This window comes from Rhodofomes roseus (genome assembly GCF_022264815.1).
Source record: "Rhodofomes roseus strain CIRM-BRFM 1785 chromosome Unknown C8Q71scaffold_25, whole genome shotgun sequence".
Taxonomy (NCBI): Eukaryota; Fungi; Basidiomycota; class Agaricomycetes; order Polyporales; family Fomitopsidaceae; genus Rhodofomes; species Rhodofomes roseus.
In genome coordinates, this window is record NW_025952981.1 from 406280 (window position 1) to 431256 (window position 24977).

Below are 24977 nucleotides of genomic sequence, written 5' to 3' on the forward strand. Positions count from 1 at the left end.
CCCGGGCCCCTCCTCCTTTATGTCGACCCACCATCATCGTAGTGGCCATATGAACGGTGAGCGCAATTCGTCTGCGTGTCTTCCCTTCATCGCGGTACAGGCCAACTTCGCTCTTATATTGAGCCTTACTGTGGCAGAGGCTATTTGAAGGACAACGTCCAGAGCAATGCCAGTGATTGTACCCTCATAATATCAGTTTATATCGCGGGTCCCGACTATAACATGTATCGCCTATCCAGACGGGTCGATTTCTGCAGCTTGCCACTCGACGCTCTTGCAAGGAGAGTGAGAAACTGATTTGCATGACAAACTCCCGATACAGCTTTATAGCCTTTCGGCATTGGCCGAATCCCCCTCCACGAACCGCACCTCGGCCACAATGTCGATGACTGGACGAAACATGGTATAACCTTTCTGCCACTTCCTTGCTGCCTGCAGGCTCGTCGCCCGAATTGAAAACGCGTCGTTGCGTTGGGGAACCGGAGAGACTCGGGCGGACAATGCGCGGTCACATGAGCTGGGACGGGGTGGCAGCTTACATAAACAAAGCAGCGACGTATTCGGGGCGCTGGCCACTCTCTCTGTGTTCTCTTTCCCTGCAACAATTGATGACCCAACATGGACGTGGTGAGTCAACTCCGCCTGCAGCGTGCTCGTGCTCTCATGCATTGTCCGCAGGAAACATATGGACGCAATAGACAATCCATCGCAGATCTGGAGCAAGAGCTCTATAATATATTCGAAGACCATCCCCGTGCGCACATCAACGAAAGCGGCGACCCCGTCGTTCCTGCCGACGCTCTTGTCGACGTCCTGCGTGCCTTCTCGCGCAGCCATGACTCTGTAGAGCTCATGACACCCACGGAGGAGGACCAGCTCACCCAACTGATCGACAGCAACCCCGGACTCGCCGTCACGCCACAAGTTTTGCTGCAATTCATCGCCATGCGGACTAACCACAGTCCCGAAGAAGATTCTCCTCCGCATGAGGACTATGACTATGACTTTCCGGAACGCGGGCGTTCGGAGGACCGCGACTACGACGACCCGTACTCGCGTTCGTCCAGTCGGGACTCGAACGGTACGTCTGTTTGGCGACCAGGTTCGCGGCCATCTTCGCGCCCGCCGTCCCGTGGTCCACCGGTACCGAGGACTCCTACCTCGCGCGAGTCGCCTTTTGATGCGTCGCGTAGACAGCGGTCGACGCCGCTCGTGAACGTGAACAAAGCGCCCTCAAGCTGGAGCAGGCGACCGCCTCCGTCGAGGCGGAAGAGCGATGCCAGCCAGCATGTCAGATCATCCAGTGACTCAGAGGTCAGTGCAGCGTTCTGGTGTGATATCGCTGTCTGATGGGATGCGCACACAGTCTTCCGGCCCGCCGACGTCGTTCGGACGCACACCCGGACGATCGCGCGCACCTTCCAACCCAATATCACCTTCCTCTTCCGTAGGCTCGCCTCCCTTCGCCGCATCCATCTCCCGACCACACTCCCGCGCCCAGTCTCAGCCTCAGTCGCACTTCGCCTCCATCGACAACGCGTTCGGAGACTACCAGCGCTCTTCGCCGGAGCGCGAGGGCGACTACCGAGCGCAACCGCAGTCCTCCAGCGGCATGATGTCCCCCCCTCCTTCCGACCTCTCGGACTCGTACGACGAGGACCAGCTCGCCGACACGATCAACTCGCTGCTGATGCCGCGGGCTTCTGGGGCGGACTCGGACTCGGATGACGACGACGCGTCCGCTCTAGGCCTGATCATGGACCGCTCTGCGGCTTCGTCGACGATCTCGCTCGACCTGGAGCAGCGCATCGAGGCGCTGCAGCGGGTGAACACCGAGCTCAGGCGCAAGCTGGGCGACGCGGAGAGGACGCTGCAGCTGAAGCTCGCGGAGCACGAGAGCGAGCTGGAGGAGATGCAGAGCCGGCTGGAGGAGATGGTGAGCGAGCTGAGCGCGACGAAGCGGGAGGAGAAGGAGCTCCGGTCGAAGGAGGTAAGTCAAGCCTGCGAAAGTGGTGCGCTGACCACGGCTGACCGAACATTCCCCGCAGCGCACGAACCAAACGCAGATCTCGGCGCTCGAGTCGGAGATCGCAAAACTGCAGAAGAGCCTGGAGACGGCGCGTGCGTCGTACCAAAGCTTGCAGAAGCAGTACCAGGAGCAGTGCGCGGAGTCGGAGCGGTACCGCAACACGCTGCGGCGGCGCGACGAGGAGATCAAGGACCACAAGGAGGTGGCAGGCCTGCAGCAGATCGAGGCGGGCAAGTGGGCGCGCGAGCAGGCGAACTATGAGGAGCGGATCGCGTTCATCGAGGGCGAGCTCTCCATCGCACAGCAGGCTCAGGCGCAGCTCGATGAGCAGAAGCAGGAGAACATGATGCTCAAGGAGACGATCGACCGCATGCGCTTCGACATGGACGAGATGCGGAGCAATGCGTCCAGCGGCGCGGGCCCGGGCGGCTCGGGCACTGTGAGCGCGCGTGGAAGTGTGAGTCGCAGCCTGGGCGCAGAGCTGCTGAGCAGGATGAAGGACCTGGGAGACCCAGAGGAAGAGTTGGAAGAGGAGGCCAACGAGACGGTCGTGAGTCCCACCGTGGAGGACAACGATACGGAAGGCGAAGACGTTGTCGAGACCATCATCACACGTACGAAGCGGGTATGTGATCAAAGTATCACGATTGACGATCGCGCTGACGCGCTCTGATTTGCAGAAAGTCGCCAGTCGCGCGAAGCGCCTGGAGACTATCAAGGTCGACGAAGTCAAGGAGTATTCGGATACCGGCGTGCAACACGCGATGTCCGAGTTCACAGCTTCCCATGACGTGCAGACCGACCCTGAGCCCAAGATCCTCACCGCCTCCTTCAGCATGCAGACCGACGAGCGACCTCTCGTGTCTATGGACATCCAGACCGACCCCGAGCCAGAACTTGAGGCCGTCGAAGTGCGGGAGATGGTTAGCATGGAGGTACAGACCGATGAACCAGAGTCTGTACCACCTACTTCAAACGCTCTCGGTCTGGATCTGGACATCGACTCGATGGCCTCCTCATCTTCGACGCTTCTGCCACCAACACCTCGCCAAAAGTCGGAGGAGCTGCACGATCACATGCACGACCTTCCGCCAGATTACGACCAGGTCACGTCCGAAGAGCGCGAGCAGCTTGCCATGCGCGTCGCGGAAGAGACGGTGAAGCAGTGGCACCGAGGTCTCAAGCTGCCGATCGAGCCTGTCGAAGGCGGCATCTCTGGGGACGCCGCGGAGGACTGGAAGGCACTCAAGGAGGAGCTTGGCGTCGAGTGCTCCGTCATCGACAAGCTCGTCGAGGAGTCCCAGCGCAACGGTGCAGGACGCCGCGACAGCGAGCGCTCCAGCAGGCGCAAGAGCAGCCGCTTCTACAACATCTACAACACTTACGTCTACGGTGGTGACTCGGAAGGCTCTTCGGTATTGTCAACGAGTCAGCTCCTGTTCTGCGTCGGTGTGTCCGCTGCGGTCGCGTTCGTCGTCGGGCAGGCGACGGCGCCCCAGTACGCCATCCCGGGTGGCCTCACACCCTACGATCGTGCTGCGTGGTCGAGTTTCAACTCCATACGAGCCACCGGTGAAGGCTTCCCGGGCGACGGTGCCGCCGTCTGGGACTTCATCGGACGAATTGGAGGGGGAGCCGCGAGGACCCTGCGAGGCTGGCCGATGTGATTCACGGCCAGGCCTCTGTATATATGTGTATACGTGTGCATAGCTTTGCATGCCCGCAGGTGTTCTCCAGCTCGCTCCTTTCCGACGACCACATTCTTTGCTGTCCATCTCCTTACTCTTATGTTATGACCTTCCGACTTTCTTATGTTGCCAAGACCTGGAGCCTCTGTAGTATATCTTTCTATACGCGCGCGCCGTCGCTGCATGATGATGATACCACGATACCACTCGGTACCCATGTGGAGGATGTATGTTACAGGGCTGTATAACAAGCATGGCTACGCGCTCCTGTCGCCCAGCAGCGCCAGGCTAATTCTATACAATGATGCAGTGGGATTGAATGTCGAAGGGGAATAAGAATGCTGGAAAAATGGGTAACAAGATGCCGGATGATAGGGGATACAGCGACATGGTGGTGATGAGGGGAGGGGGGATATGTCTAAGCTAGAGCTGAGAGTGTAGTGGGGCCAAACAATCGGCCGAACAATGGGAGGGGATATCCTGTCCGTCTAAGTGAGCTGCAGCAAAGTGTCCATCGCACACCTACACACCGAGACATCGGAACTATGTACAGATCATGGGCCGTTCTCTATGGGGCGTATCTGCGCCGCGCACGGGCGACATCTCGGAGGCGGATTGCGACGGCCGGCGGCCGCGGAGCTCGAGGCGCACCTCGCCCTCCTCTTCGCTCTCCTCGTCTTCCTCCTGGTACCGCTGGCTCGTGCTGGGCTGCAAGTCGACCTCTTCGCCGTACGATGACTCGTCGTCATCGTCGTCATCGTCATCGTCGTCGTCGTCACAAGAGGAGTCGTCGTAGTCACACGCATTCGCCGACTCGATGGAGAGCTGCACGGGGTTGTACGCCATCTGGGCGAGCGGGCTCGTCGCGCGGGAGCGGATCTGCGAGTGCCGGGCAAGGATGGAGGGGTCATGGGCGGCAGGGTCGGCGGCGGATGGGAGCTCGCCTACGTCCGTCCGCTGGAGGAGAGCTTGCGCGACAGACATTGTCGCGGGCGTCGGTGGACCGGTGACGTGTGCGTTCAGGGAGGCTATAGAAGATACCGTGCTGAGCACGCCGCTTGTCGGGATGGACAAGACAGGACTTTGAGCAATACCGCCGGCGCCGAGCAAGAGCGTGTCGTCGTCGAGCGCGTCGTCTCCCCGCTCAGCGGAGTACACGCTCGTCACGTCCTCCGACGGCCTCGCATAGTCTGCGACTTCGCCCCAGCTTGCGGCACGCATGGCCATCGTGAGCTGCCCGCTGGCTGTGCTTTGTCTTGACGGAGCGACGGTGTGGAACGCATCCTCACTCCGCCGTGCTAGCCCCCGTCCACTCCGCCTGCTCAGGCTATGCCCCGAACTACCACTAGACACTGTCTGCTCCATAGGCAGCGTGGATGTCTTCCGGAATGGGAGCTTCAACCAATGGGTGAGGGTCAGTCTGCTCGGCGGGCGCTCCTCTGGCGAAGGCATCCCTGACCCGTTCACGCTCGGTGTCGACGCAGATATGGGTGAGGGCTGTGGTGACGCGGCGCGTGAAGGACGGAGATTGGATGGGAACGAGCCGCGCCGTCGCTTCGGTGGATGGCCAGTCGACAGATGTGTTGCCTCCCAAGCCGCCCAGTCGTCATGCGCATACCCATAGTCTTGCCGCGCGACTACGTCCGTCGTCGACTTATTCCGCGGTGCATCTCGTCCCGAGTACCCCGCCCTGCTCTTCTCTCGTCGACGCTCGTGCTGCGAAGTTCCTGGTGTTGACCGACGTCGCGACAGCGAATGAGAGGGAGCGGAGCGAACACCGACGTCGTTGTACTGATCCGCTTCGGTCACGGCGTTCCGATTCAGGAAGGAGCGCGTAGGCCGGACGCCTTGCCAAAGGCGGCGGAGCGGTCGTGTCCATCTGAACCGGACGGAGGACATGGCTGAGCTGGTTTCGTCTGCGGTGGGTTCGAGGGACGGTGCAGGCCCGAGTTGAGTCTCGCGCAGCCAACCTTCTGGGTCCTGCATATCGCGCAGTATCCATGGATGTCGCTGCAATGGTTGTCAGATCATTGCTTACCTTGTATACGCATGGTAGAGCAATCACCTTTACTTGGTCAAGCGTCATCCTTTTGCGCGCATCCTTCTCAAGCAGGCCTTCCAGGAGCTGGATGACAAGGTGACCCTCGGTCTCCTGCCCTTTCGGCTGCGGTCGTTGATGCCGTCCGCCGGTCTCAATCTGGTCAACACCCATCGTCGGGTCGACGGACCAGTCCTGCCGCCGAATCAATTGGTACACCTCGTACTCACGGTCCGCGAGAAACGGGAGGTGGCCAAAGAGCAGGCCATACAACGTCACGCCGAATGCCCACACGTCGATCGCCTTCGTGATGGGCTGCCGCCGGCGCGGGCGCGCCTTACCACCCGCCGTTTCGTTGACGTTCACGGTCGAAGACGAGGCCGCGAGGTCCCCAGTGTCGCTTACAATCTCGGGTGCGAGGAACATGGGCGTGCCGGCCGTCTTGGACAGGTCGGTATCGTCCATGAGAATGGGGTCTTCATCGCCTAATTCCACCATACCCTGGCCTGCCGCAGCGAGGCGTTGGGCATAGGAGAAATGCGCGACGCCGAAGTCGGCGATCTTTACTGTTCGCCTGTCCGCGGTCCAGAGCAAGTTCGACGGCTTGATATCTCGATGTATGATGCCCTGGTGATGTACTATATGCGCATGTCAAACAGAGTTCGTTGTCGTGGAGAGCGAGAAGACTCACAGTACTCGAGGCCGAGGATGACATCACGGCATATGCGCCGTGTTTGGTCAACACGCAGCACCGGCTCACCGTCATTTGTCCTCCACTTGATTTCGCCGCCGCCGAGATATTCCATGACTGAAGGAAGTAAAGAGCATATAGTTAGCCACGAGAAGCATCATGGAGCACCCGGTAGCGGGTACAATGGCAGCGACATTGTACCGCGTATTACAGCCGAGGCAATACGGTCCGACACCGTCGATAACGGGCCAGCACGGTAATGCGACCGCTCAGTATGGCGGGGACGTGGGCATACACGCGTCGCTAGACGGGGCATACATGGAGCTAGCGAGTGCAGGGTGGGAAAGAGGAAGGACAGGAAGGCGTACCCATGTAGATCTTCTCGTGGAGGTTATCATCTATCACCTCGAGCAGCTTGACGATGTGGGGGTGGTTGCACTTCTTCATGATCGCGATTTCCTTGCGAATCTTGTGCTCTGTCGTCCCGAGCTTGTCGGTGAGCGGCAGATGTGGGGAGGTGGGGAGGTTCTGGTTCTGCTTCCGGAACTTGCTCATCTTGTCTGCCTTTGGGTTCTTACGCTTCACAACCTTCAGGGCCTGCATCGCGTGCGCATACAGCGTGGGATGGGACGCTGTTGAGAAGGCGCGACAGAATGGGGAAACAGAACGAGACGCACCACAGCCATGTTGTGCTTCGACGTGTCCCGCGCGAGATACACCTCTCCATGCTGCCCTACTCCTACACGATGGTCGAACTCATACTGATTCACCATGCGGCGGTTGTATGTGCGGCTGTGGCCTGTCCGGATCTCATGCGTCATGATGACAGCGCCAGGCTGGAGGTCTTGTACATGCTGGGGGGCGCTCGGGTCGCCAGGGTCGCGGTAGCGCAGGGTAGAGGGGCCGCCGCCGTCTGCCATGGCAGCGGGGATGGGGACGCCAGAGTAGGAGGGGGAGGGGAGAGAAGGAGGAGAGGAAGGCGGGGGCAGGGACAGGAGGAGCACTTTATGCAGGCGACACTCCACGGTGGGAGGCCAAGTGGTGGGCGCCTGTTTGGCGAGTACGCCCCTCGCCTAGGCGCCCGGCTAGATCCCAGCGACGATCTGGCCAGCCGTGTCGCTCGAGCTCAGCGGCGCTCTGTTGATCATCATGTCCTCGTCCCTCCGCCGCCGCACCTTCCGCTCGTCCCGCGGTCATTTACTTTATTGCTTTCCACTCTTACGGCACCCCCATGTCGTCCGCAGCTCCCTACAATACAGTCTAGCGATAGCGACGAAGTCAACGCTTCTGCGTCCCACCGCCCCAGCTCCCTGCCCCCGCACTGCCCAACTCGCACACAGAGAAGCTCCTCAGCGGGGACACGTGCACTTGTCCTCTTCTTTCACGTTCTTCATCACCTGCGTAGCCATAATCATGTCAGCCGCGTCAGCGACGATGAATACCGTCTGATGAGCAAACCACCAGCGCGGACGCCGCTCGGAGAGAGCTGTACGTCAGCATCACCGCGAAGCGAGTACACTGGGAAGGCACAGGAACATAGCTGCACTCCTCCCCATTGTCCTCGCCTCGACGTGCTGAGGGCCGTTGCCGATGCCCCGCGACGAATCAAAAGCTGAGTGGCAGCTAGCGTTCCCGTTCGGACAGATCGCAATAGAGTGCTGCTGCCACCCAGCCCGCCACAGACGTCGCGGTCGGTCTAGGTGCCCGTCGCCCTGCGCGATGTGATCCCAGCATCAGGTAACTTGGGGAGAAGGGCCAGAGTACCCACCGAATCGACGTGCTGCCCACACCCCTGTAGCATAGCGAAACGTAATGTCAGAACGCTCGCCACATGCACCGCTCCCAGATGGGGGAAGAAAGAACACATCGATGCCCGGCTAGCCTGCGGACTCGCCCGGCGGATCAGCCAGTCGCTGAGAGGCCGTACGAGCACATCGCAGAGTCTAATTGCCGGAGGCGATGTGGGGAAAGGACGCGGGGGATGGTGCGTACCTTCCAGGTCGTCTTGCTACATTTGTCGCATTTGACTTGGAAGCAGGCGTTTGCGGGAACGGAGGTCTCGAGGAACGCCATCTGCCCGTAGGATTAAGCGAGATCCGTGTCGATCGAGCGGAACCACTACCTTGGTGACTATGACACGAAGCTAAAGCGGTTTACGGAAGCTTGCAGGATCTAGAGAGGCTGGGCTCGACGAATGAGGGATATTTGAAAGATGGAGCCAGCGAGACGAGAGCAGCGGATCGGCGGACGACATGAATGAAGCACGTACCCACCGAAAGCGTGTGAGCGTAGCACAAGGTCCCAAAGGCGTCAGCATCACTGGAATACGGCACACAACAATCTGGACGAACCTGCTGGACGAAGTGCGAGAGAGGAGGCGCGCGGGAACAGCGCGATTTATGCGCCTCTGAGCTTGCCCGATCCGAATGGCGTATGCATTTTCGAATTCCTCCCTCCCTCTCGGTAAGCATGACACGATCACGTGGGCAAAATAGAGCACTGAGCAGTCACTTGCAGTGGTATGTAGTCTCCGCTGCATACCATAATAACCGGCAAGCGTCCTGCGGTGGAGGATCAAATCAAGTCGACAACGCCCACGAAGACGTCTATCTGTCTCGTTACGTATGCCGCAGTACCTCGACGTCTGTTACCTCAGTGGGAAGGGATCATGAAAGGTTGCTACTTTACCATACGAGTCCCACTGACCGAACCACACTCGCGTCTGGGCAACCGAGAAGTTACGACGTGCCGCGCTGCACAGTTGCTGACAGAGACAAGGTTGGGAGTGTTGCACATGCTTTCCAGCCTAATTCCAGCCCGCGATCTTTCCGCTGCCCCTCCACGTGGTCGAGACCTGTCTTGGGGCCATCCTACGAGCCTCCGCCGGCGGATCAGCGTACTAAAACGGGCTATACACAACCCTTCCTCATGGCTTTATCAGGACAAGCTGCCGCTGGGTACGAAGGGGTACGACGGTCGGGCAGTTCCAATAGCGTGAAATCAGAACCACTTTCGCTCTCGAAGGTCGTGCAAAATTTATTCATTCTCACCTGGACCAGAGGAAGCAACGGTATGTAGCTCCGAATCGCTGTTGGATAGCGCGTCCCAGGGCGTCCCTCGCCTGAGTCAAAGGTCCCGCTAGGCAACGGACCCGTGTTAATATTGAATAGATCAAGTCCACGGGGCGGGAGCAAATATGGGAAGGCACCGACACCCATATGGCGCGGCGACATTGCCCTGACATTACCCCTCGCCGAGAGAGCGCGTCTCGGGTCCTTTCTCGAGGTAAACACAATGTCCAGACATCATTCCACCGACTCGTCGGACAATTGTGACAGATGCTGTCGACACTCTCTATGTGGCGAATGAACTGCTGCCACTGCAGGCCCGGGGTGCACGTGTACCCATCTGGTTTGACATGAATGAACTGAGCCGAACAAGGAGGTGAGGAGCGCCATCCATGTATTGCGGCAACATCATGATCACTCTAGACTGGTTAAATACCTACGCATACGGGCAAGCAGGCACCGCCCAGCTCCAAAACGCTGAGCACTACAGTAACGATTCGCGGCCATGGCGCCTCGAAGCCGCACCGGCATCTAGCCTCGTCCGATCGAGCTCTAGCGCAAGCAGAGCGATCAATCAAATAACACCATTTGCAGTGAGTTAAGGTCCAGCGTACACAGACGGCGTCACAGCGAACCGCCCAGGAAAGGAACACGCAGCTACTGACCGCCGCCATCAGCTGATGCTCCCGCCTCCGAAATGCGCGGAGGTCAGGCGCATCAGAATCCGCGAGGAATCTAGCTCAGCTACGCTTCGAGCCGTTGGCTTTGCGTGCCTCCAGGACAACCTCGCGCAGGCGGCGCAGCGCTTCGTCCACCTGGTCCTCGGGCAGCAGACTGAACGACGCGCGGACGTACGGCGTCTTGCGCGGGTTCGGGTAGAAGGTCGCACCGGGGAGCGCGAGCACGCCCCGCTCCAACGCCGTCGTGCGGATGATGTACTCTGAGTCGCCTTCTCCTTCGACCCCCGATCCTGGTTCATTTAACAGGAGCTTGAACCTGCGCGACGTAAATCGAAGTTTCATATATCAGTCCACGTTGTCTGGGAACCCTTGGAGCGGCGCTGCGGAGAGGGGAGGGGGGTAAGGAAGACGTACCAGAAGAACATGCCTGCCTCGGGCGACGTCCATTCGGCCAACCCCGCGAGGTGTCGCTGCATCGCGGCCTCGAAGACGTCCCGCTTCTGGCGATAAAATTGCGCCACGCGCGCGGTGTGTGCGGTGAAGCCGTCGTAACCCCACGCCGACAGAACCTTGAGCGCAATCATCTGTGAGAAGGACGACGCCTGCAGATTCACTGCCATACTCTGTGAAGCGTGAAGGGAAGTCAGCAATTCTGAATCGGCAGGGCAGGCGTACAGCGATATGCGGTGATCATGAACGTCAGACTTACGTGCAGATCCATGGCTTTCAAAATGGACTCGGGTCCAGATGCGAACCCAACGCGTAGCCCAGACGACATGATCTTCGAGAGGCTGTCAAAGCGGAGCACGCGGCCTACTTCTGGCTGGTCTTTCTCGAGTTCGAAATAGGATGGCGGGCGGCTGGATGACCCGAAGTACAAGTTATAGTACGGATCATCTACGGTAGGCAAACTTGCCCTTCAATACTCAATAATACTCTGCGTGGAATGCGACCCACCTTCCAAGATGAAGAAGTCATGCTCTCTGCTCAGGGCCAGAACCTCGAGGCGTCGTTCGAGCGTGGCAGTGCTTCCGGTAGGGTTAGAGCCGTACTATATGCGTCGTACGCATGGAACGTGTCAACACTCTGACTTTGTGATGTCAGGAACATCATTGGGACGTACTGGCACAGTGTAAAAGAACTTCGGCTTCGGTTTTGATGATGGCCAGTTTTCGAGCATCTCACGCATGCTGCGTGAGCAGACACCATGACTGTCCGTCTCGACCTCTGTTACAGTGAGTTCCATGCAGCATGCTTCTGTTTTGATACGTGACTCACCAATCATTTCGGCATCTAGTGCTTGAAATATCGTCAAGGTCCCTCTGTCAACGAATGAGTGAGCGATTCGCTGCGATAAGTACATCACATACGCATAGACAGGTGTTTCGACCAGAATGGCATCTCCAGGGTTCATGAGCGCGTTCACTCCCTGCTGCCCTGTGAACGAAGCAATTGCTAGTAGCGACAAACGACCCACCTTGAATATCATGTCTTGCGATCCAGCACCAACAGTGACTGTCCAACCTTCACCCTTCCTGCGACCGTGAAGACGTTCTTGCAGTCCAAAGATCCACTCCCGCAGGTCAGGTAGGCCACTAGTTAAGGTATACTGCAGGCCGATATTGAGCTCTTCTTCGCTGAGTTGCATGGTGGTCTCTCCATTGGGAGTAAATGGGTCACGAATATTGAATTGTAATGAAGTGATTGGGAACGTTTCCGAGTTGGGCTTCCCAGCGAGAAGGGAGATGAGGCCTGGACGACTCTCCAACGGAAGGAGCGCACGGACTACCAAGGATCTAAATGAGATGGTCTTGTTTAATGATTAACGTCGGACTTACTTCCATCTTCCCTCCTCCGGAGTGACGCATGAGAAAGCCTCGATGCGTAGAACGAAGCCGGCAGAACCTGCAAACTACTGCCTGGGGCAGTGTCAGAGTGGGTCACAGAGTCCTGGAAGGGTACGCCGTCAACGTGGGTCGTCGTGGCTCCCGACATTGTGACAAAGAGTGTAGGAGGTAAAGGCTTTGGTATCTGTTGTCCTTATGTACTCTGTGCACGCCCGACACATGAGTCACAAAACAGGGGCCCATTAGAGGCAAGATCTTACTGACCGCTATCACTGAGGCCCCGGATCGGAGTGTTACAATGAGGCGTGATAGGCTGATAGCGGTGCAGGATGAGTCAAGGCTTCGGGATGCCAAGCTGCAGACCGACTGTGTGACTTACCTGCATGCTCGGCGGACCGCGGCTGCTATGAGAACGGTTCACTACTAGTACGCCTGCCTTTCCGGGATATCAGTGCAAACGCCACATCAGAGATCGCCGGTGGATGTCTTCTCCCATTACTGTAACGGTGAACGCTGACGGTGAAGGCGCATTGAGCAACAGAAAGGCCGAAGAAATAAAACAGGGCTGAATATGACACTTGGATTGTGGTCTGGGATATAGTACTTAGCCGTGGTCAACTGGGCGAACACACTGGGGGGAGCGCCCAGAGAGCCGCGCGCCCCTCAGCCACAACTGTATTTGTCTGTGCTTGTGCGGAGGGAGGTACTGGCAAACTCTAATTTTCAGAGTACACACACCCGCGACCAGGCTTTGGCACCGTCAAGACTTCAAGACTCCCCTCAACAATGGCCTCTCGCCCGACCGTCAACGTCCGCTCGACCTCTGGAGGTATGTACAACGATGCCTGGAGGTGAAGGGACGATGCTGAACAGTCGTCTCGACGTACAGAGGCCTCCAGCTCCCTCCCGCTGCCCGCGGTCCTCACCGCGCCAATCCGACTTGATGTCGTGCAGCAGGTGCACAGTGAGTGAAGCATCATACGCGAAAGAGACTATCTCTGAATTGGTCTGTTCAGAGAGCATCGCTAAGAACAAGAGGCAGGCGTACGCCGTCAGCGAGAAGGCTGGCCACCAGACCAGTGCCGAGTCCTGGGGTACCGGTCGTGCTGTTGCACGTATCCCCCGTGTCGGCGGTGGAGGTACCCACCGCTCTGGTCAGGTACGCACAATGATGTTCGAACCTCCAAAGAGGTCATGAACTCACTGGGGGTTTAGGCCGCGTTCGGTAACATGTGCCGTGGCGGTCGCATGTTCGCGCCCACCAAGACCTGGCGCAAGTGGCACGTCAAGGTGAACCAGGGTCAGCGCCGCTTCGCTACGGTCTCCGCTCTCGCGGCGTCTGCGCTCCCCTCCCTCGTCCTCGCCCGCGGCCACCGCATCGAGGAGATCGAGGAGGTCCCCCTCGTCGTCTCTTCCACCATTGAGTCCTTCAAGAAGACCAAGGAGGCTGTTGCCCTCCTCAAGTCGCTCAAGGCGTACACCGACGTCGTCAAGGTCTCCAACTCGCGCAAGCTCCGCGCCGGCAAGGGCAAGCTGCGGAACCGTCGTCACCGCCAGCGCCGCGGCCCTCTCATTGTCTACAACGAGGACAACGGCATCGTCAAGGCGTTCCGTAACCTCCCTGGTGTCGAGATCGTCAACGTCAAGAGGCTCAACCTCCTCCAGCTCGCGCCCGGTGGTCACCTTGGCCGCTTCGTTATCTGGACCGAGAGTGCCTTCGGTCTCCTTGACGAGGTCTTCGGTACCTTCGACAAGCCTGCCGTCTACAAGAAGAACTACACGTACGTGCACCATACAGTGTCTCGATGAATATACGCTCACATTTGCCTGCAGGCTCCCCACCGCGAAGATCAGCAACCCTGACGTCACCCGTCTCATCAACAGCGACGAGATCCAGTCCGTTGTCCGCCCCGCGGGTCCCAAGCACCAAAAGCGCCCCTGGACGCAGCACAAGAACCCCTTGGTCAACAAGGCTGCTCTCTTCCGCCTCAACCCCTACGCCAAGACCCTGCGCCGCCAGGAACTCCGTAAGTGCCTACTTCCGTTAGTTATGTGTCCGATCATTGAACATGAGGATACAGTCAAGCAGGAGCGCGTGAAGGCGCAGAAGGACAAGAAGAAGCCCAAGAAGCCCAAGGCTGCTGGCGAGGCGTTCCTCAACACACTCTTCGCTCAGTGAGCGGGGGTGTGAGGACGAAGAGCTGGTTGTGTGTATGCGCATTAGCCAATATGATCAGACCTACTGTTGTTACGCTCACCATGTCTTATGACACGCATGCTATTGATTGCTGCAGTATGCAAATGACCTTTGCGGGATTGATTGAAGTGCGCTGTACTATGAATGCTATTCGGCGCAGTGCTAGTTCGTGAAGGCATGCAACACAGTCTGAGTAAGAGAGACCTAGCAAGAACTAGTAACGAGGAGATTGCAAAGGCACCAGTGTGACAGGAAGGAAGAGACTTATGTGTATAGTTTACCTTGGAAGATTGGGCGGTATATGTTATGCGTGCGACGTGCCAAATCATAAGAAACATGGTGCATGCTGTTACGTGTCAATGGGGATGAGTGGGGACCAGACGATGAGTGCATATGCAGTACTTCGTCAATCGTGCGTCGTTCAGAAGGCCCTCCTAATGCCAGTCGAGGCGGTCCTGGCTCCCGGCGCCGGTATCTTCGCGTCTCTGCTCTTCACACCCGCGCTTGGGGCAGGCAGACGTGACGCAGGCCTGGGCAGAGCAGATGAAGACTTGCTCGCTGGAATGCCGCTCGTGCTGGGGGCTCTCAGACTCCCCGACGTCGACCCCACAATCTTCAACGCAAGCCCGGCACCAGCAAGCCGCCCCAAGCTGGCCGACCTGGACGTCGTGCTGGTTGTGCCTGCGATTGGCCTCTGCGCCCTCGATGCTGCAGCAGCGGGCGGAGCCTTCTGCACCGGTACCTGTGGCGCGCGTTGTCCCTGCTGCAAATTCGGGCGCTGCACACCCGCCGCGGCGAAGCGTGCTGAAGCCTCGCGCGCGATGGATGCCCGTGACTTCGCTGGAGCAACCGCAGGCCGGGTGCTGCCTGGAGCGGGGACGACGACGCCAGCGCTGGTGAGCTCGGCACCCGCAGGTGGGCGTTGCACTCCGCGGATGACGGTCCTCGGGCGGACGGGCTCGGCAGTGAGAGCCGCAAGTTTCTCATCCTTATTGGATGCTCTCGGTGCGGAGTCGATCGGGTTGCTCGAGGCTGGCGAGGTGGACCGCGTACCAGAGCTGGAGCTTGAGCTGGCTGTGGACGTGGATGACCCTGCACTCGTGCCGGAGTCCGTGCGGCCGTGCACCTTCCATGTCTTCTTGACGATCCTCAAAGCAGGGACAGGGGCGGGTGCGACTGCAGCGGGAGGAGGGCTTTGCTCTCGCGATGTCGGCGCAAGTGTTGGCGAACCTGTGAGCATCTTCAGATACTGACGGCGCTCTGTCCCGCTTGATTGTTCGCTCTTGCTTGATGTAGAAGACGGCGTAGCATTGAACACCTTGGGCGGGGTCTCGATGACAGGCTGAGATGCTGGCACTTCTGGCATATCCGTTATGTCCAGTTGGGCGATGCCAGTATCAATGAGAACTTGGGCATCTCCGCTTGGCTGCGTTCCCTCGTTCTGCCCGGTATATAACACCGAAGGCGCTGCTGCGGTCTGTTAGACATCATATCGCACGTTCCAAGGGCAGCACCCGTACCTGCACTGGCGACGACTTCTTCCTTGTCATGTTCGATACGTTCGTATTCATTAGCAGCGGCCTCCATCTTCATCATCTCAGCTGCCATGTCAAATGGTTCTTCCTCGTCATCGCCGCCCGCCCACATGGAGTCCCCAGCCTGGAAGGAGATCTTGTCGTTGAGCAGGTCAAACGACATCTCCGCCGACTGCATCTGCATGTTGAATGATGCCTGCAAATCAACGGACGCTCGTCGAGGATCGTCATTCGGGATGCGGTTTTTCACCAAGGGCCTCCGTGTCGGGGGAAGCGGGGCCACAGTCGATGACGCGAAGAGACGGTCCGTCGGTGATTCCGATGAAGGCGGAAGGACCCAGTCCGTCAATGAATTCGACTCTTCATACGTGCTCGTGGGTGAGCTGACAGTAATCATAAGAGGAATGGAGACAGTGTCTTCGACCTCTCCGCAGTTTGGCCTGAGCTCGCCCTCCTCGTCAGTGCCATCTTCGTCCGAGTCCTCTCGCAGCGGGGGGAGCGGGCTGCGGTTCGCGAGGGGGCTTGGAGGCGCCGAACCCGAGATGGTCATCGCAGACAGATTAATGGAGTTGATGACATCTGCCAACGGCGCGCCTGTGGGCGCAGCAGTAACGACTCGGAGTGGGGTTGCGTCGTCTTCCTCGTCAAAGACAGGATTGGTCGGGTCAGGTGGCGACGCTGCGGCCCCAGCGGACATGGGGACCTCTTCAATCTCGATGTCGCCCAGCGGTGTCCTCTTCGTAGGATGTCCATCTGGCGTCCTCGCCGCACTCGATGTGTCTGCGGGTGATGCAGTCATACAATCTACAGTCTCTTCTCCAAACACGTCGTCCGTGGTCGTGTCGCCAATATCGATGAGCTTGCCATTCGGGTTCTTCGGAGCGGTGTTCATCTGCGTAGTGTAGATTCTGTTGAAGAAGACAGTGACTTCTCCCGGTTGGATGTCGTTCTCCTTGTCGGAACTCCCAGAGTCGGGTGACCCATCCCTGCGCGGCGTCGTCATCGACTCGAGAGGGTCGAACATGTACAGGACACTGTTACGTGGTCTGTTTGTCATGGCGAGTGAGTCGTCCGTTCGTGAAGGTGGCAGGGTCGCTGTACAGTCTCGTCAGGCGTCGTGGTGGTTGAGCGTGGAGACCGTGGCGAGGCGCCGGTCGCGGTTCAGTTTCGGTTCGCGCCCCGCCATCCATCATGTGATCGTGCTGGTCGGACGCGACCACCGGCCGGTGGCCGAAATCGGATGCAACGTTCACGAAGGCATACTGCATCTTTCAGACTGCTCTAGCTCGTCAACGCCTTTTAGAAGTTTGATTCAGGTGAGGTCTTATGCCTTGACAAAATACAACGACATATTTCCGTCCAACTTGAGCAATGCATTGGGTGGCCTGCCGAGATTTCAACCCCATAAGTACAGCAAACGTTTCTGTCATTTATGTGCCCCATGGCTGAGTTGGTTACAGCGTCCGACTGTTACGATTGAACTGATTTATGCTTACGTAATCATCGGAAGGTCGTGAGTTCGAGCCTCACTGGGGCAGGTTATTTTGCCGTACACGTGTTTGCTGCCTTTTGGCTGCCTGAGCGAATTCAATATCAACACTATTCAGAAGATCGGTAAATTGGAAACTACGCCCCTACGGAAATAGCCGCCGACCGTAGTCCGCGCCTGCCTAATATGGCAAGTGCACTTTTGCCCGCTGTTTCGTGGCAAAGCTCGACACTTGTGCACTGTATTCTGATGTATAGAGACCATGAACTTCCTAAAGAGTGGCTGAAAATCATCCAATCAGCGTAGGAGACTGTATGGGTCCAGTACAACACTGTGTGCATGCCGTCACAGGCTGTTGCGCGCAGAGCGCCCGCGTCACACACGTGACAGCTGCCATGACATGTCCCAAAGCGGACAGTCACAGTTCAATTTTGACTTGTCTGTCCGTTGTGCCCTCAAGCGGCCTCGTCCATCGCAGTAGTAATTGCAATAACAGGGAAATACAACCAGGAGTGAACACTGAGAATCGAGTACGGTGGTATACTTAGGGTAGCGCGAGTGTATACGGTACAGTTACGTAAGCATGTGGCGGGCCTGCCCTTTATGCATACTTACTTACCATCTCACTGAGTCACCGTTCCACCTACCGCCGCCCAAATACTAGTGGTGGTATCTGCTCGCAAATCCTCTTCATTTGCGATGCGTGCAGCAGTGAGAAATGCTGCAAGAAGGGCGGGATATACGCGTGTTGTGTGTGTGACAGGATGGTCACGTGCGCGTACGGTCCGTAGTGCGGTCCGGACCCGTAGGGGCGTACTTTCCATTTTCGATATGTCCTCACACTATTGCAATAGCGAAGTTTCTGTAGGCTCAGAATCCGGGCATGCGTTTGGGTCTCGATTGCCATCACCCCTCAAGTTCTGTGGCGGGGCTTTCAACGAGGCACAGACTCAGAGCCAAGCACTGTATTAGTCACTCCTCAGAACATCGTGCCGCAGAAGGTCAGCTACTAGGGTCGGGCTTCCTGCTGTATCCGGGCCAGCTGGAGGGCTGGATCTTGTCAACTAGTATACTTGATCAAGAGGCAAATGCGCACCCATGTTAGGGATCGTGCGGCTGCTAAGTGCCATGACCTGTTGTACCTTTTGCAACGCGCGAAGGGCCATTCGACCGTCTTCATGCTCTGGATCTCTTTTACTGACAGCTAGTAAAGGCAGTGTATGAGGTAGACAATGGCAGATCCGCCGACTAGCAGACTGACCTATGAGAACGCGAGCGATGTTTCCCCAAAGTATCTAGAACGCATACCATACGTATATGTGATTATTCCGGAACATGTCACGGATGGAACCAGACGTACCGATAGGATGGGGTCGACGAATCGGTCTTCTTCCCAGTCGCGGTCATCTAGAAGTGCGGACACAGACATTGCGGACGCCAGGGCCTTCCGGCGGGCGGATGTCCGGGGATCATGACAGTCGCGGAAGAGTTGTATTGCCGCTGTGTAAGCTAGGGCACGCACTAGCATGAGACTGCTCGCATCCTCAGGGCGAGCAGTTGCGTCAAGCCGAGGTAGTGACCCTAAGAATGTACTGATAGTATTCTCTAACGCGAAGAATTCGGCAGTGGTTCTGCGGGAGACGCTCGTGTCTGCGAAGGAGAAGACCGATGGTAACAAAGATGTTAGACATCCGCCGGTATTGCGCGGTAAGCACACACCGGAGAACTGCGAAGTCGTCGAGGAAGTGCGTTCGTATAAGTCGGCCGCCCTGGCGCGTAACGCAAGCATGGTACATTGTGCGCCTAAAGCGCAGTGAGTATGTGCTTGAATAGATGTGTAATCGCTGATTGATGCTTGTGTAGGCGCGTCCTGGTACATTGTCAGCATAGCCATTTGCGAACGGTAAGCACCCACAATTTGTAACGCCGCGACTCGTGGGACGTCGTGGGTTATCACGAAAGGTGCGCCGATGCGGGGATCTGTTGCGACAGACCAGGTTCTATCCAGAATGTAGACGGCCCAGAAAATGTGTTGTCTCTCTTCCTCATCTACGGATGACCCGAGATTTTCGGCATTGCTTATTGTGCGAGATTGTTGGTAATATTCCGGTCTACGGGAGGAACCCGAGACAGCGCTAGCATTGTCTGACTGGAGGATCACAGCCAGAGCCACAGCCGCGCTGGTGTGGTAATGTCCTTCCATAGATCGGCCCATGGAATAGAAGTACGTTGCGAGCAGGACCTCGGCCTGAATGACGTGAGTGATGTTATATTGCGACACGTGCGCAAGGCAGTCGGCGACGCCCTGAACAGCGCGAGAAAGCGATATGGGTTCATGAACCGCGAGCGACTCGTCGCAGGACATTCGGGCGCCCCACGTACACGCTGCGTAAATTAGGGCGGGGGTGAGTGTGGAGCTGCGTGACCGAGTGTGCTCGAGAAATCGGGCTTTGCTGAGGACGAAGCCGACTTGCTCAGCATGTTCGATGAAACACGACGACCTAGGGAGGAGGGTATAAGTGGCGATCACACACTGAAACGGACTCGGGTGTACAGAGTTTCGACGGCATCTGGTGGTGAACCCACTACTCCCGAAGTGCACGGATGTGAATGAGGCATGCTTATGACAAAGGCACAATGGGCTGACTGACCCAGCGGCGAGATTACGCAACGCACGATGGTTTGATTAGGATGCAGTCTTGTATGTACGCGCAGCACTCACCGCTGTCTCTTGTACCACAGATATCTACGATCAAGGTGTGCTGGGCGCAAGACTTGATGGCAAGACTACGGGTGTGAGCTGGAGATGCAGAGTATGCTCTAGCGTGCATTCGCTCGTGGAGTTAGCACGGGCAGGGTATGACTGGTGTCAATTCGCTTTGAGGTCATTGGGCATATGCCATTTATACCCGCGCGGCTGTCGTGCGCGGCGATGTACAAGTCAAACCTCAGACGCTACGCCTGCTGACAGTATCGGTGCCACTTTGGGCACGGCTCATTCCCGATTCCTTGTAGCACTGTCGTTGTCACTTACGAATGAGCATAACACCGCGTGATTAGCCTGACTGACGCACCGCACGATATGAATCTCGGGGACGGTCCCACGCGGCGCCCCGCGACGGGCTCACGACATTTCCGACGTTGTGCAGCTCTTCGGAGTCTTCCTGAAAGTGGCATCACCGGTATCGGTCGATACCATGCGCGGGGGTTGTCACATTCGGGTTGGATACCGAGACCGATGCCTCTGACTGCATGAGCAGTGGGTTCAAGGTTGAGCCAATTTCCGCGGCTCAAACAGCAATACGCACAGTCAGTCCCGGATCTCACTGCAGTGTGGCGATTTCCACAAGGAAGCATGCCGTACAGATGCTGTAGTCGCGCGCGCACCCCCACCGTGGTTGTGGACCAGCATGCTTAACCTCAGTAAGCAACCGCCGAGACCGCACAGCGGGTTCGCCTCGGATGACCCTGAAACCGAATTGACAGTTTGTTACTTGAGCCGCACCCAGACCGCTGTTCTAAGTGCCATGGAATTGGTATAGACGTCTATCAAATCCCGCGTGGGTGCGCAGTGGGCGAGGACGCATGAGAGACAATGGCTCGCGAAGCTGAGTGCGTCGTTGGACGATTGATATATCTTGGTAGGCCCTTGACGTCTGCATCACTGCACATCCAGTCATCCAGCTGCAATCATGGGCCAGAGATCAGCGAAACGCGAGAGAAAAGTTACAAGGTATGACTTCCTACATCGCGTCCTTGTTGAGATCTTTGGTCGTTATCGAGCTTCAGTAGCGCGGTGGGCGAGCAGACTCCTTCAGATCTCGGAATGCTGGTCGAATGCCGTATATACGTCGGTTATTGTACCTCTATCAGGCGCAGATACTGCCATACCCACTACAGGCGTGCGAGGGTTGCTCCTCGAGGCTGAATCGGAGGGACATAAACTGGCAAATACTTAGACTAGTCTTGACGCGTCTGTATCATTTGTCACGTCGGGCGACAAAAATGCGTGGTTGTCCTCAGGGAGAAGTAGTTCTGTAGAAGGACTACTATAAGAGTCGGTAATCTGGCATGGTGCGGCTGCCGACAGTGCCATGGACCGTCATGAAGGTGGGGTTCATAGAAGGAAGTCAACGGCTTGGGATCCTAACATGTGCAAACAATGGCCTCCGGCGCGCCGGTGGCACACCGCTAAACTCAACCCAATTCCAAGGTTGCTGCTCGCACAACCCACAGGGCTTCCTTATCCTCCTATTGAACCTGGTCGAGACATAGAAAAATTTCACTCTTATGTCAACTATGGGCTCCAACGTTACAGAAACCCAGGTCGCAGCGCCCAAGAAACAGAAGAAGCTGAAGCCCGCCCGCAAACAAGTGAAGCCTGGGGATGTCGAGAAAAAGGAGGCACCTCAGACGGGAAAGGAATACAGTGGGCCCATTGTAATATGATTAAATTGCGTTTGACGAGCATTCTGTTCTCTGTGTAGACATCTGGTACAACAAATGGGCAGGAGGTGACCGTGAGGACAGCTACTCGAAGTGCGTAAAACTTCGAAATAGCCCGTCTGCTTATCACTAACCCCTTTGGAACAGCAAAGTCAAGTCGCAGACACGCTGCAACATCAAGCGCGACGCGGGTCTCACGCGGGCGAACACTACGGGCAACAAGTATTGCTGCCTCTTCTTCGCGCGCGGCTGCTGTCCCTACGGCTGGGAATGCGAGTATCAACATACGCTCCCGGATGCCTCCACAACGCTTCCAGACACTTCCAAGGACTGCTTCGCGCGCGACAAGTTCGCGGACTACCGCGACGACATGGGCGGTGTGGGAAGCTTCCAGAGGCAGAACCGCACACTGTACATTGGACGCATTAAGGAGACAGGGACCGGTGTGGAGACTGAGGAGGTTGTCAGGCGGCACTTCAAGGAATGGGGCCCGATCGAGAAGAGTGCGTGCCATTATCATCTCGCGCACGAAGAACAGTGGCTAACCGGGGCTGAGCAGTTCGGGTTCTGCAGTATCGCAGTGTCGCCTTCGTGACATACGTCTCCGAGATGAGTGCTCAGTTCGCAAAGGAGTCGATGGCGTGCCAGTCTCTCGATAACGACGAGATCCTCAATGTCCGGTGGGCGACGGAAGACCCTAACCCCACCTCAAAAGTCGAGGAGAGAGAACGGCTCGAGTCAATCGGCCGGGAAGCCATCCAGTCCAAGATGGACCCCCGCATCGTTGACGCCATGCGGGCAATTCGGGCACTGGAGGACGGGAATGCTGTGGACGGGCAGGGCGAGGCACAGGAGGAGGACGATGGACAGCCTGCGGCGAAGCGACGGAGGCTCGAGATTGAGGACGCACCACAGGAGCCGGCCTCAGTACAGCCTGATCCGGAGCCCGAGGAAGAACCACAACCACAGAACACAGGCCTTCTTAGCGTGGACGCTCTGGAAGGGCTCAAGTATTTCGCAGAGATTCGCAAGCGGAACGCGCTAGGGAACCCTGTGGTGCGGGTAGCGCCTGCACCAAAATCGCCGTCCGAAGGGCTCGGGCTGGCAGACTACGGCAGCGACGAGGACTGAGCATTGCAGTGCACGGTTGTACTCATACAGATCGGATTTGTTATATATGCACATATATCCGCGGGGAATGCGCTATGCGTACACGACAGGTCCATAGCAATGAGTAGAGACTGTAGGGCATGACAGGGGCATGATGCAGGTACGCGCAGATCTACTCGCCGCTGCCTTCTGGCGACTCCGCGCCGTCTCTGATGTCGAGGTTCTCCATATCCTCTTCGACTTCTTGTTCCTCGTCCCCCTCGGTTCTTCGGTATTTGGACAAGTCCCAATCCTCCTCTTCGTCATCGTCCTCGTCCTCAAACCACTCGGGGTTGTATGTGAACTGGTGCGGAGTAGCAATTAGCATATCGTGACCAAGAAGACAGCGGATGACTTACCAAGTCTCGTCCACTCATGCCACTGCTCTTGCCAGCCGCCGCCTGCGTCTCCTTTGCCTTATGCATTGCCTCTTCCTCGGCTTGCTTCTTGTTCATACGTGTCCGTTTCCATTTCGCGAACGTCTCGGGCGTCACAGGCGTCAGGTTTGTGCCCAATTTGTGCCGCTAATTCAAACTGTCAACTATACACAGCGCACAGCCTTGGGAAATACATACCTCGACCTCCAGGAACTCTTCCAGGCTGATTGTGTTTGCCTTCTCAGCGTCTGCCGCGGCCTTCCGCTGAGATTTGAGCATGAATCCTGGTGGCAATGCGTGCCGATATTGACATTTTTCGCCGTTTGGACATTCCCAGAACCATCCGAACCTTTGCCATACCATCAAAATTAATGAATCGAGAGATAGCCTAAAGACGTACTTCTCGTCCTCGATGGCTTGAATAAAGAACTTGCAGACAATCTATGGCGCGAGGTCAGACTAAGAGATGATGCATCTTGCAACGGAACGAACATCTGTGGTCGTCCGCGGGTTGCCATGCTTGGAGAGCACAACGCTTCGCAGCTTCTCCTCGTCCCACTGGTCCATCGTATCTGCGATGGAACACTCAGTCAACAAAACGCATTCGCCCCTTATGATAGCAAACGCACCCAAGAGCTTTTCCTCCCGATTATCCTCATACAAGTTCTTTTTGTCCACTTTCCGTCCCACATTAAGATCATGGCTGAATTTGCATTTGTTCCCCTTCTCGCAGTGGCCCGCCTTGTAGAACGCGCAGAGCACTGTCTTGGGGTCGACGCCGAAAGGGACCTTCTGCGTCTGCACGGGCTTGAAGAGCGCGGCTTCTTCCTTCTTGCGCTTTTCCTGCTCCAGCTTCTCCCTCTCGCGCAGTGCCTTTTCCTTCTCCTTCTCGAGCGCCGCGCGTGACTTGCCCGCCTGCGACTGCTGCTTCTCGATCACGGCGATTTGCTTTTGCACCTTTGCCGACTTGTTTTTCTGGGTGGTCGTGAGCGTGAGCGACGGATCGGGAATAGTGACTACGACGGGTTACTGACATTCTTCATTCCAAAGGTCTATAAATTCCTCGAGATGGGGTTCGTAAGCTCCTCGCCCGCTGGTATAGGAGGAGCGGGACTATTCACCTTGTCATCCTTGACCTTGCTGGAGGAAGAGCCTCCGCTCTGCTGCTTCTTTGGTGGCATAGTGGCAGTCAAACAGAATTAAAGACTTGTGAGCTTGAAGGGTATCGGCAGACAAGACCCGGAGGAGAGTCGTGCGTGGGACGACGGGGAAGAGATGGTGGCTGCACGCTGGACGGTGCACACTGCAGGCTGCAGGAGATCACTCGGATCGGCGTCACGGGGCGTGACAGAGTCACACGGAAGTTGTCGTGACTCGTCACCTATAAGTAGTCAGGACTCAGGAGGACATGCTCTATATCGTACGCCGTTCAACATTCCGACAGCTGTATTGTCGTCCTCTCGTACACCATTAAGCGTATTTACTAGGCTGTGTGCTAGGCTACGGTATGTAGTACCGAATCGGGAAACGGATTGGGATAATCCCCAGCACGTGCGGCCGACGCGCCCATGGCCTTCGACGAATCGACGTGCCTCGCGTCTGCGCGCGATGAGCCTCTGAGACGACCGACCGCGTTGTACAACTTGCCATAGGCAAGCTGCTCCTACATTGACTTTTCACAGGTGTGGCGATGCGCCGTAGCGTGCACTAACACGCTCAAGCACGAGATCACACCCGCTGTGG

General features: G+C 57.3%; 8 protein-coding genes and 1 non-coding gene across 9 annotated transcripts; 4 read left to right on the plus strand and 5 right to left on the minus strand.

Moving 5' to 3' along the window:
• Window positions 1-374: 374 nt before the first annotated feature.
• Window positions 375-3978, plus strand: C8Q71DRAFT_296480 (uncharacterized protein). Its single transcript, XM_047917624.1, has 5 exons — window positions 375-627; window positions 679-1314; window positions 1367-1990; window positions 2049-2654; window positions 2710-3978. Exons 1-5 carry the CDS (start codon window positions 619-621, stop codon window positions 3694-3696), a joined length of 2862 nt encoding a protein of 953 aa, XP_047774751.1. The 5' UTR covers window positions 375-618; the 3' UTR covers window positions 3697-3978.
• A 100-nt stretch (window positions 3979-4078) lies between these two features.
• Window positions 4079-7636, minus strand: C8Q71DRAFT_296496 (kinase-like domain-containing protein). Its single transcript, XM_047917625.1, has 6 exons — window positions 7124-7636; window positions 6815-7043; window positions 6447-6563; window positions 5783-6393; window positions 4244-5727; window positions 4079-4205 (listed from the first exon to the last, which is right to left on the minus strand). The coding sequence occupies exons 1-5, from the start codon at window positions 7364-7366 to the stop codon at window positions 4261-4263; spliced, it is 2667 nt and encodes an 888-aa protein (XP_047774752.1). The 5' UTR covers window positions 7367-7636; the 3' UTR covers window positions 4079-4205; window positions 4244-4260.
• Window positions 7637-10185: 2549 nt separating this feature from the next.
• Window positions 10186-12301, minus strand: C8Q71DRAFT_296601 (PLP-dependent transferase). The gene is made up of 9 exons (XM_047917627.1): window positions 12033-12301; window positions 11672-11979; window positions 11565-11623; window positions 11473-11516; window positions 11318-11421; window positions 11152-11245; window positions 10904-11091; window positions 10609-10817; window positions 10186-10510 (listed from the first exon to the last, which is right to left on the minus strand). Exons 1-9 carry the CDS (start codon window positions 12187-12189, stop codon window positions 10255-10257), a joined length of 1419 nt encoding a protein of 472 aa, XP_047774753.1. The 5' UTR covers window positions 12190-12301; the 3' UTR covers window positions 10186-10254.
• Window positions 12302-12711: 410 nt separating this feature from the next.
• On the plus strand, window positions 12712-14368 carry C8Q71DRAFT_781775 (ribosomal protein L4 domain-containing protein). The gene is made up of 6 exons (XM_047924890.1): window positions 12712-12870; window positions 12931-13005; window positions 13058-13200; window positions 13257-13822; window positions 13875-14068; window positions 14123-14368. Exons 1-6 carry the CDS (start codon window positions 12828-12830, stop codon window positions 14218-14220), a joined length of 1119 nt encoding a protein of 372 aa, XP_047774754.1. The 5' UTR covers window positions 12712-12827; the 3' UTR covers window positions 14221-14368.
• Window positions 14369-16907, minus strand: C8Q71DRAFT_841354 (uncharacterized protein). The gene is made up of 2 exons (XM_047926536.1): window positions 15759-16907; window positions 14369-15708 (listed from the first exon to the last, which is right to left on the minus strand). Exons 1-2 carry the CDS (start codon window positions 16828-16830, stop codon window positions 14660-14662), a joined length of 2121 nt encoding a protein of 706 aa, XP_047774755.1. The 5' UTR covers window positions 16831-16907; the 3' UTR covers window positions 14369-14659.
• Window positions 16908-17208: 301 nt separating this feature from the next.
• On the plus strand, window positions 17209-17311 carry C8Q71DRAFT_t136. Its single transcript has one exon. It is a non-coding gene; the product is annotated as a tRNA-Asn (tRNA).
• Window positions 17312-18280: 969 nt separating this feature from the next.
• C8Q71DRAFT_296660 (uncharacterized protein) lies at window positions 18281-20087 on the minus strand. The gene is made up of 5 exons (XM_047917628.1): window positions 19985-20087; window positions 19817-19908; window positions 19178-19763; window positions 18623-19132; window positions 18281-18557 (listed from the first exon to the last, which is right to left on the minus strand). The coding sequence occupies exons 2-5, from the start codon at window positions 19879-19881 to the stop codon at window positions 18327-18329; spliced, it is 1392 nt and encodes a 463-aa protein (XP_047774756.1). The 5' UTR covers window positions 19882-19908; window positions 19985-20087; the 3' UTR covers window positions 18281-18326.
• Window positions 20088-21457: 1370 nt separating this feature from the next.
• On the plus strand, window positions 21458-22864 carry C8Q71DRAFT_781786 (uncharacterized protein). The gene is made up of 4 exons (XM_047924891.1): window positions 21458-21691; window positions 21750-21801; window positions 21856-22211; window positions 22268-22864. Exons 1-4 carry the CDS (start codon window positions 21553-21555, stop codon window positions 22837-22839), a joined length of 1119 nt encoding a protein of 372 aa, XP_047774757.1. The 5' UTR covers window positions 21458-21552; the 3' UTR covers window positions 22840-22864.
• C8Q71DRAFT_781789 (uncharacterized protein) lies at window positions 22865-24574 on the minus strand. Its single transcript, XM_047924892.1, has 8 exons — window positions 24356-24574; window positions 24269-24286; window positions 23864-24209; window positions 23727-23806; window positions 23635-23675; window positions 23433-23583; window positions 23217-23381; window positions 22865-23161 (listed from the first exon to the last, which is right to left on the minus strand). Exons 1-8 carry the CDS (start codon window positions 24413-24415, stop codon window positions 22991-22993), a joined length of 1032 nt encoding a protein of 343 aa, XP_047774758.1. The 5' UTR covers window positions 24416-24574; the 3' UTR covers window positions 22865-22990.
• Between the last annotated feature and the right edge of the window lie 403 nt (window positions 24575-24977).

Coding starts and splice junctions, on each gene's coding strand:
- C8Q71DRAFT_296601 (XM_047917627.1), bottom strand. CDS start 12,189: ATGTCGGGAGCCACGACGACCCACGTTGACGGCGTACCCTTCCAGGAC. Junction 11,517..11,564: donor GTCGAAACACCTGTCTATGC/GTATGTGATGTA, acceptor ATTCGTTGACAG/AGGGACCTTGACGATATTTC. Junction 11,422..11,472: donor ACTAGATGCCGAAATGATTG/GTGAGTCACGTA, acceptor TCACTGTAACAG/AGGTCGAGACGGACAGTCAT.
- C8Q71DRAFT_296496 (XM_047917625.1), bottom strand. CDS start 7,366: ATGGCAGACGGCGGCGGCCCCTCTACCCTGCGCTACCGCGACCCTGGC. Junction 6,564..6,814: donor CCACGAGAAGATCTACATGG/GTACGCCTTCCT, acceptor TACTTCCTTCAG/TCATGGAATATCTCGGCGGC. Junction 6,394..6,446: donor CATCCTCGGCCTCGAGTACT/GTGAGTCTTCTC, acceptor ATGCGCATATAG/TACATCACCAGGGCATCATA.
- C8Q71DRAFT_781775 (XM_047924890.1), top strand. CDS start 12,828: ATGGCCTCTCGCCCGACCGTCAACGTCCGCTCGACCTCTGGAG. Junction 12,871..12,930: donor CGTCCGCTCGACCTCTGGAG/GTATGTACAACG, acceptor CTCGACGTACAG/AGGCCTCCAGCTCCCTCCCG. Junction 13,823..13,874: donor GTCTACAAGAAGAACTACAC/GTACGTGCACCA, acceptor ATTTGCCTGCAG/GCTCCCCACCGCGAAGATCA.
- C8Q71DRAFT_781786 (XM_047924891.1), top strand. CDS start 21,553: ATGTCAACTATGGGCTCCAACGTTACAGAAACCCAGGTCGCAGCGCCC. Junction 21,802..21,855: donor CGTGAGGACAGCTACTCGAA/GTGCGTAAAACT, acceptor CCTTTGGAACAG/CAAAGTCAAGTCGCAGACAC. Junction 22,212..22,267: donor ATGGGGCCCGATCGAGAAGA/GTGCGTGCCATT, acceptor GGGGCTGAGCAG/TTCGGGTTCTGCAGTATCGC.
- C8Q71DRAFT_296660 (XM_047917628.1), bottom strand. CDS start 19,881: ATGCCTCATTCACATCCGTGCACTTCGGGAGTAGTGGGTTCACCACCA. Junction 19,133..19,177: donor GAGTCGCGGCGTTACAAATT/GTGGGTGCTTAC, acceptor ACAATGTACCAG/GACGCGCCTACACAAGCATC. Junction 18,558..18,622: donor TCGTCGACCCCATCCTATCG/GTACGTCTGGTT, acceptor TATGCGTTCTAG/ATACTTTGGGGAAACATCGC.
- C8Q71DRAFT_296480 (XM_047917624.1), top strand. Junction 1,991..2,048: donor AGGAGCTCCGGTCGAAGGAG/GTAAGTCAAGCC, acceptor CATTCCCCGCAG/CGCACGAACCAAACGCAGAT. Junction 2,655..2,709: donor TCATCACACGTACGAAGCGG/GTATGTGATCAA, acceptor TCTGATTTGCAG/AAAGTCGCCAGTCGCGCGAA.
- C8Q71DRAFT_841354 (XM_047926536.1), bottom strand. CDS start 16,830: ATGACAAACAGACCACGTAACAGTGTCCTGTACATGTTCGACCCTCTC. Junction 15,709..15,758: donor AGAAGTCGTCGCCAGTGCAG/GTACGGGTGCTG, acceptor AACAGACCGCAG/CAGCGCCTTCGGTGTTATAT.
- C8Q71DRAFT_781789 (XM_047924892.1), bottom strand. CDS start 24,415: ATGCCACCAAAGAAGCAGCAGAGCGGAGGCTCTTCCTCCAGCAAGGTC. Junction 23,584..23,634: donor CAAGCCATCGAGGACGAGAA/GTACGTCTTTAG, acceptor GGTATGGCAAAG/GTTCGGATGGTTCTGGGAAT. Junction 23,382..23,432: donor AAGAGTTCCTGGAGGTCGAG/GTATGTATTTCC, acceptor AGTTTGAATTAG/CGGCACAAATTGGGCACAAA.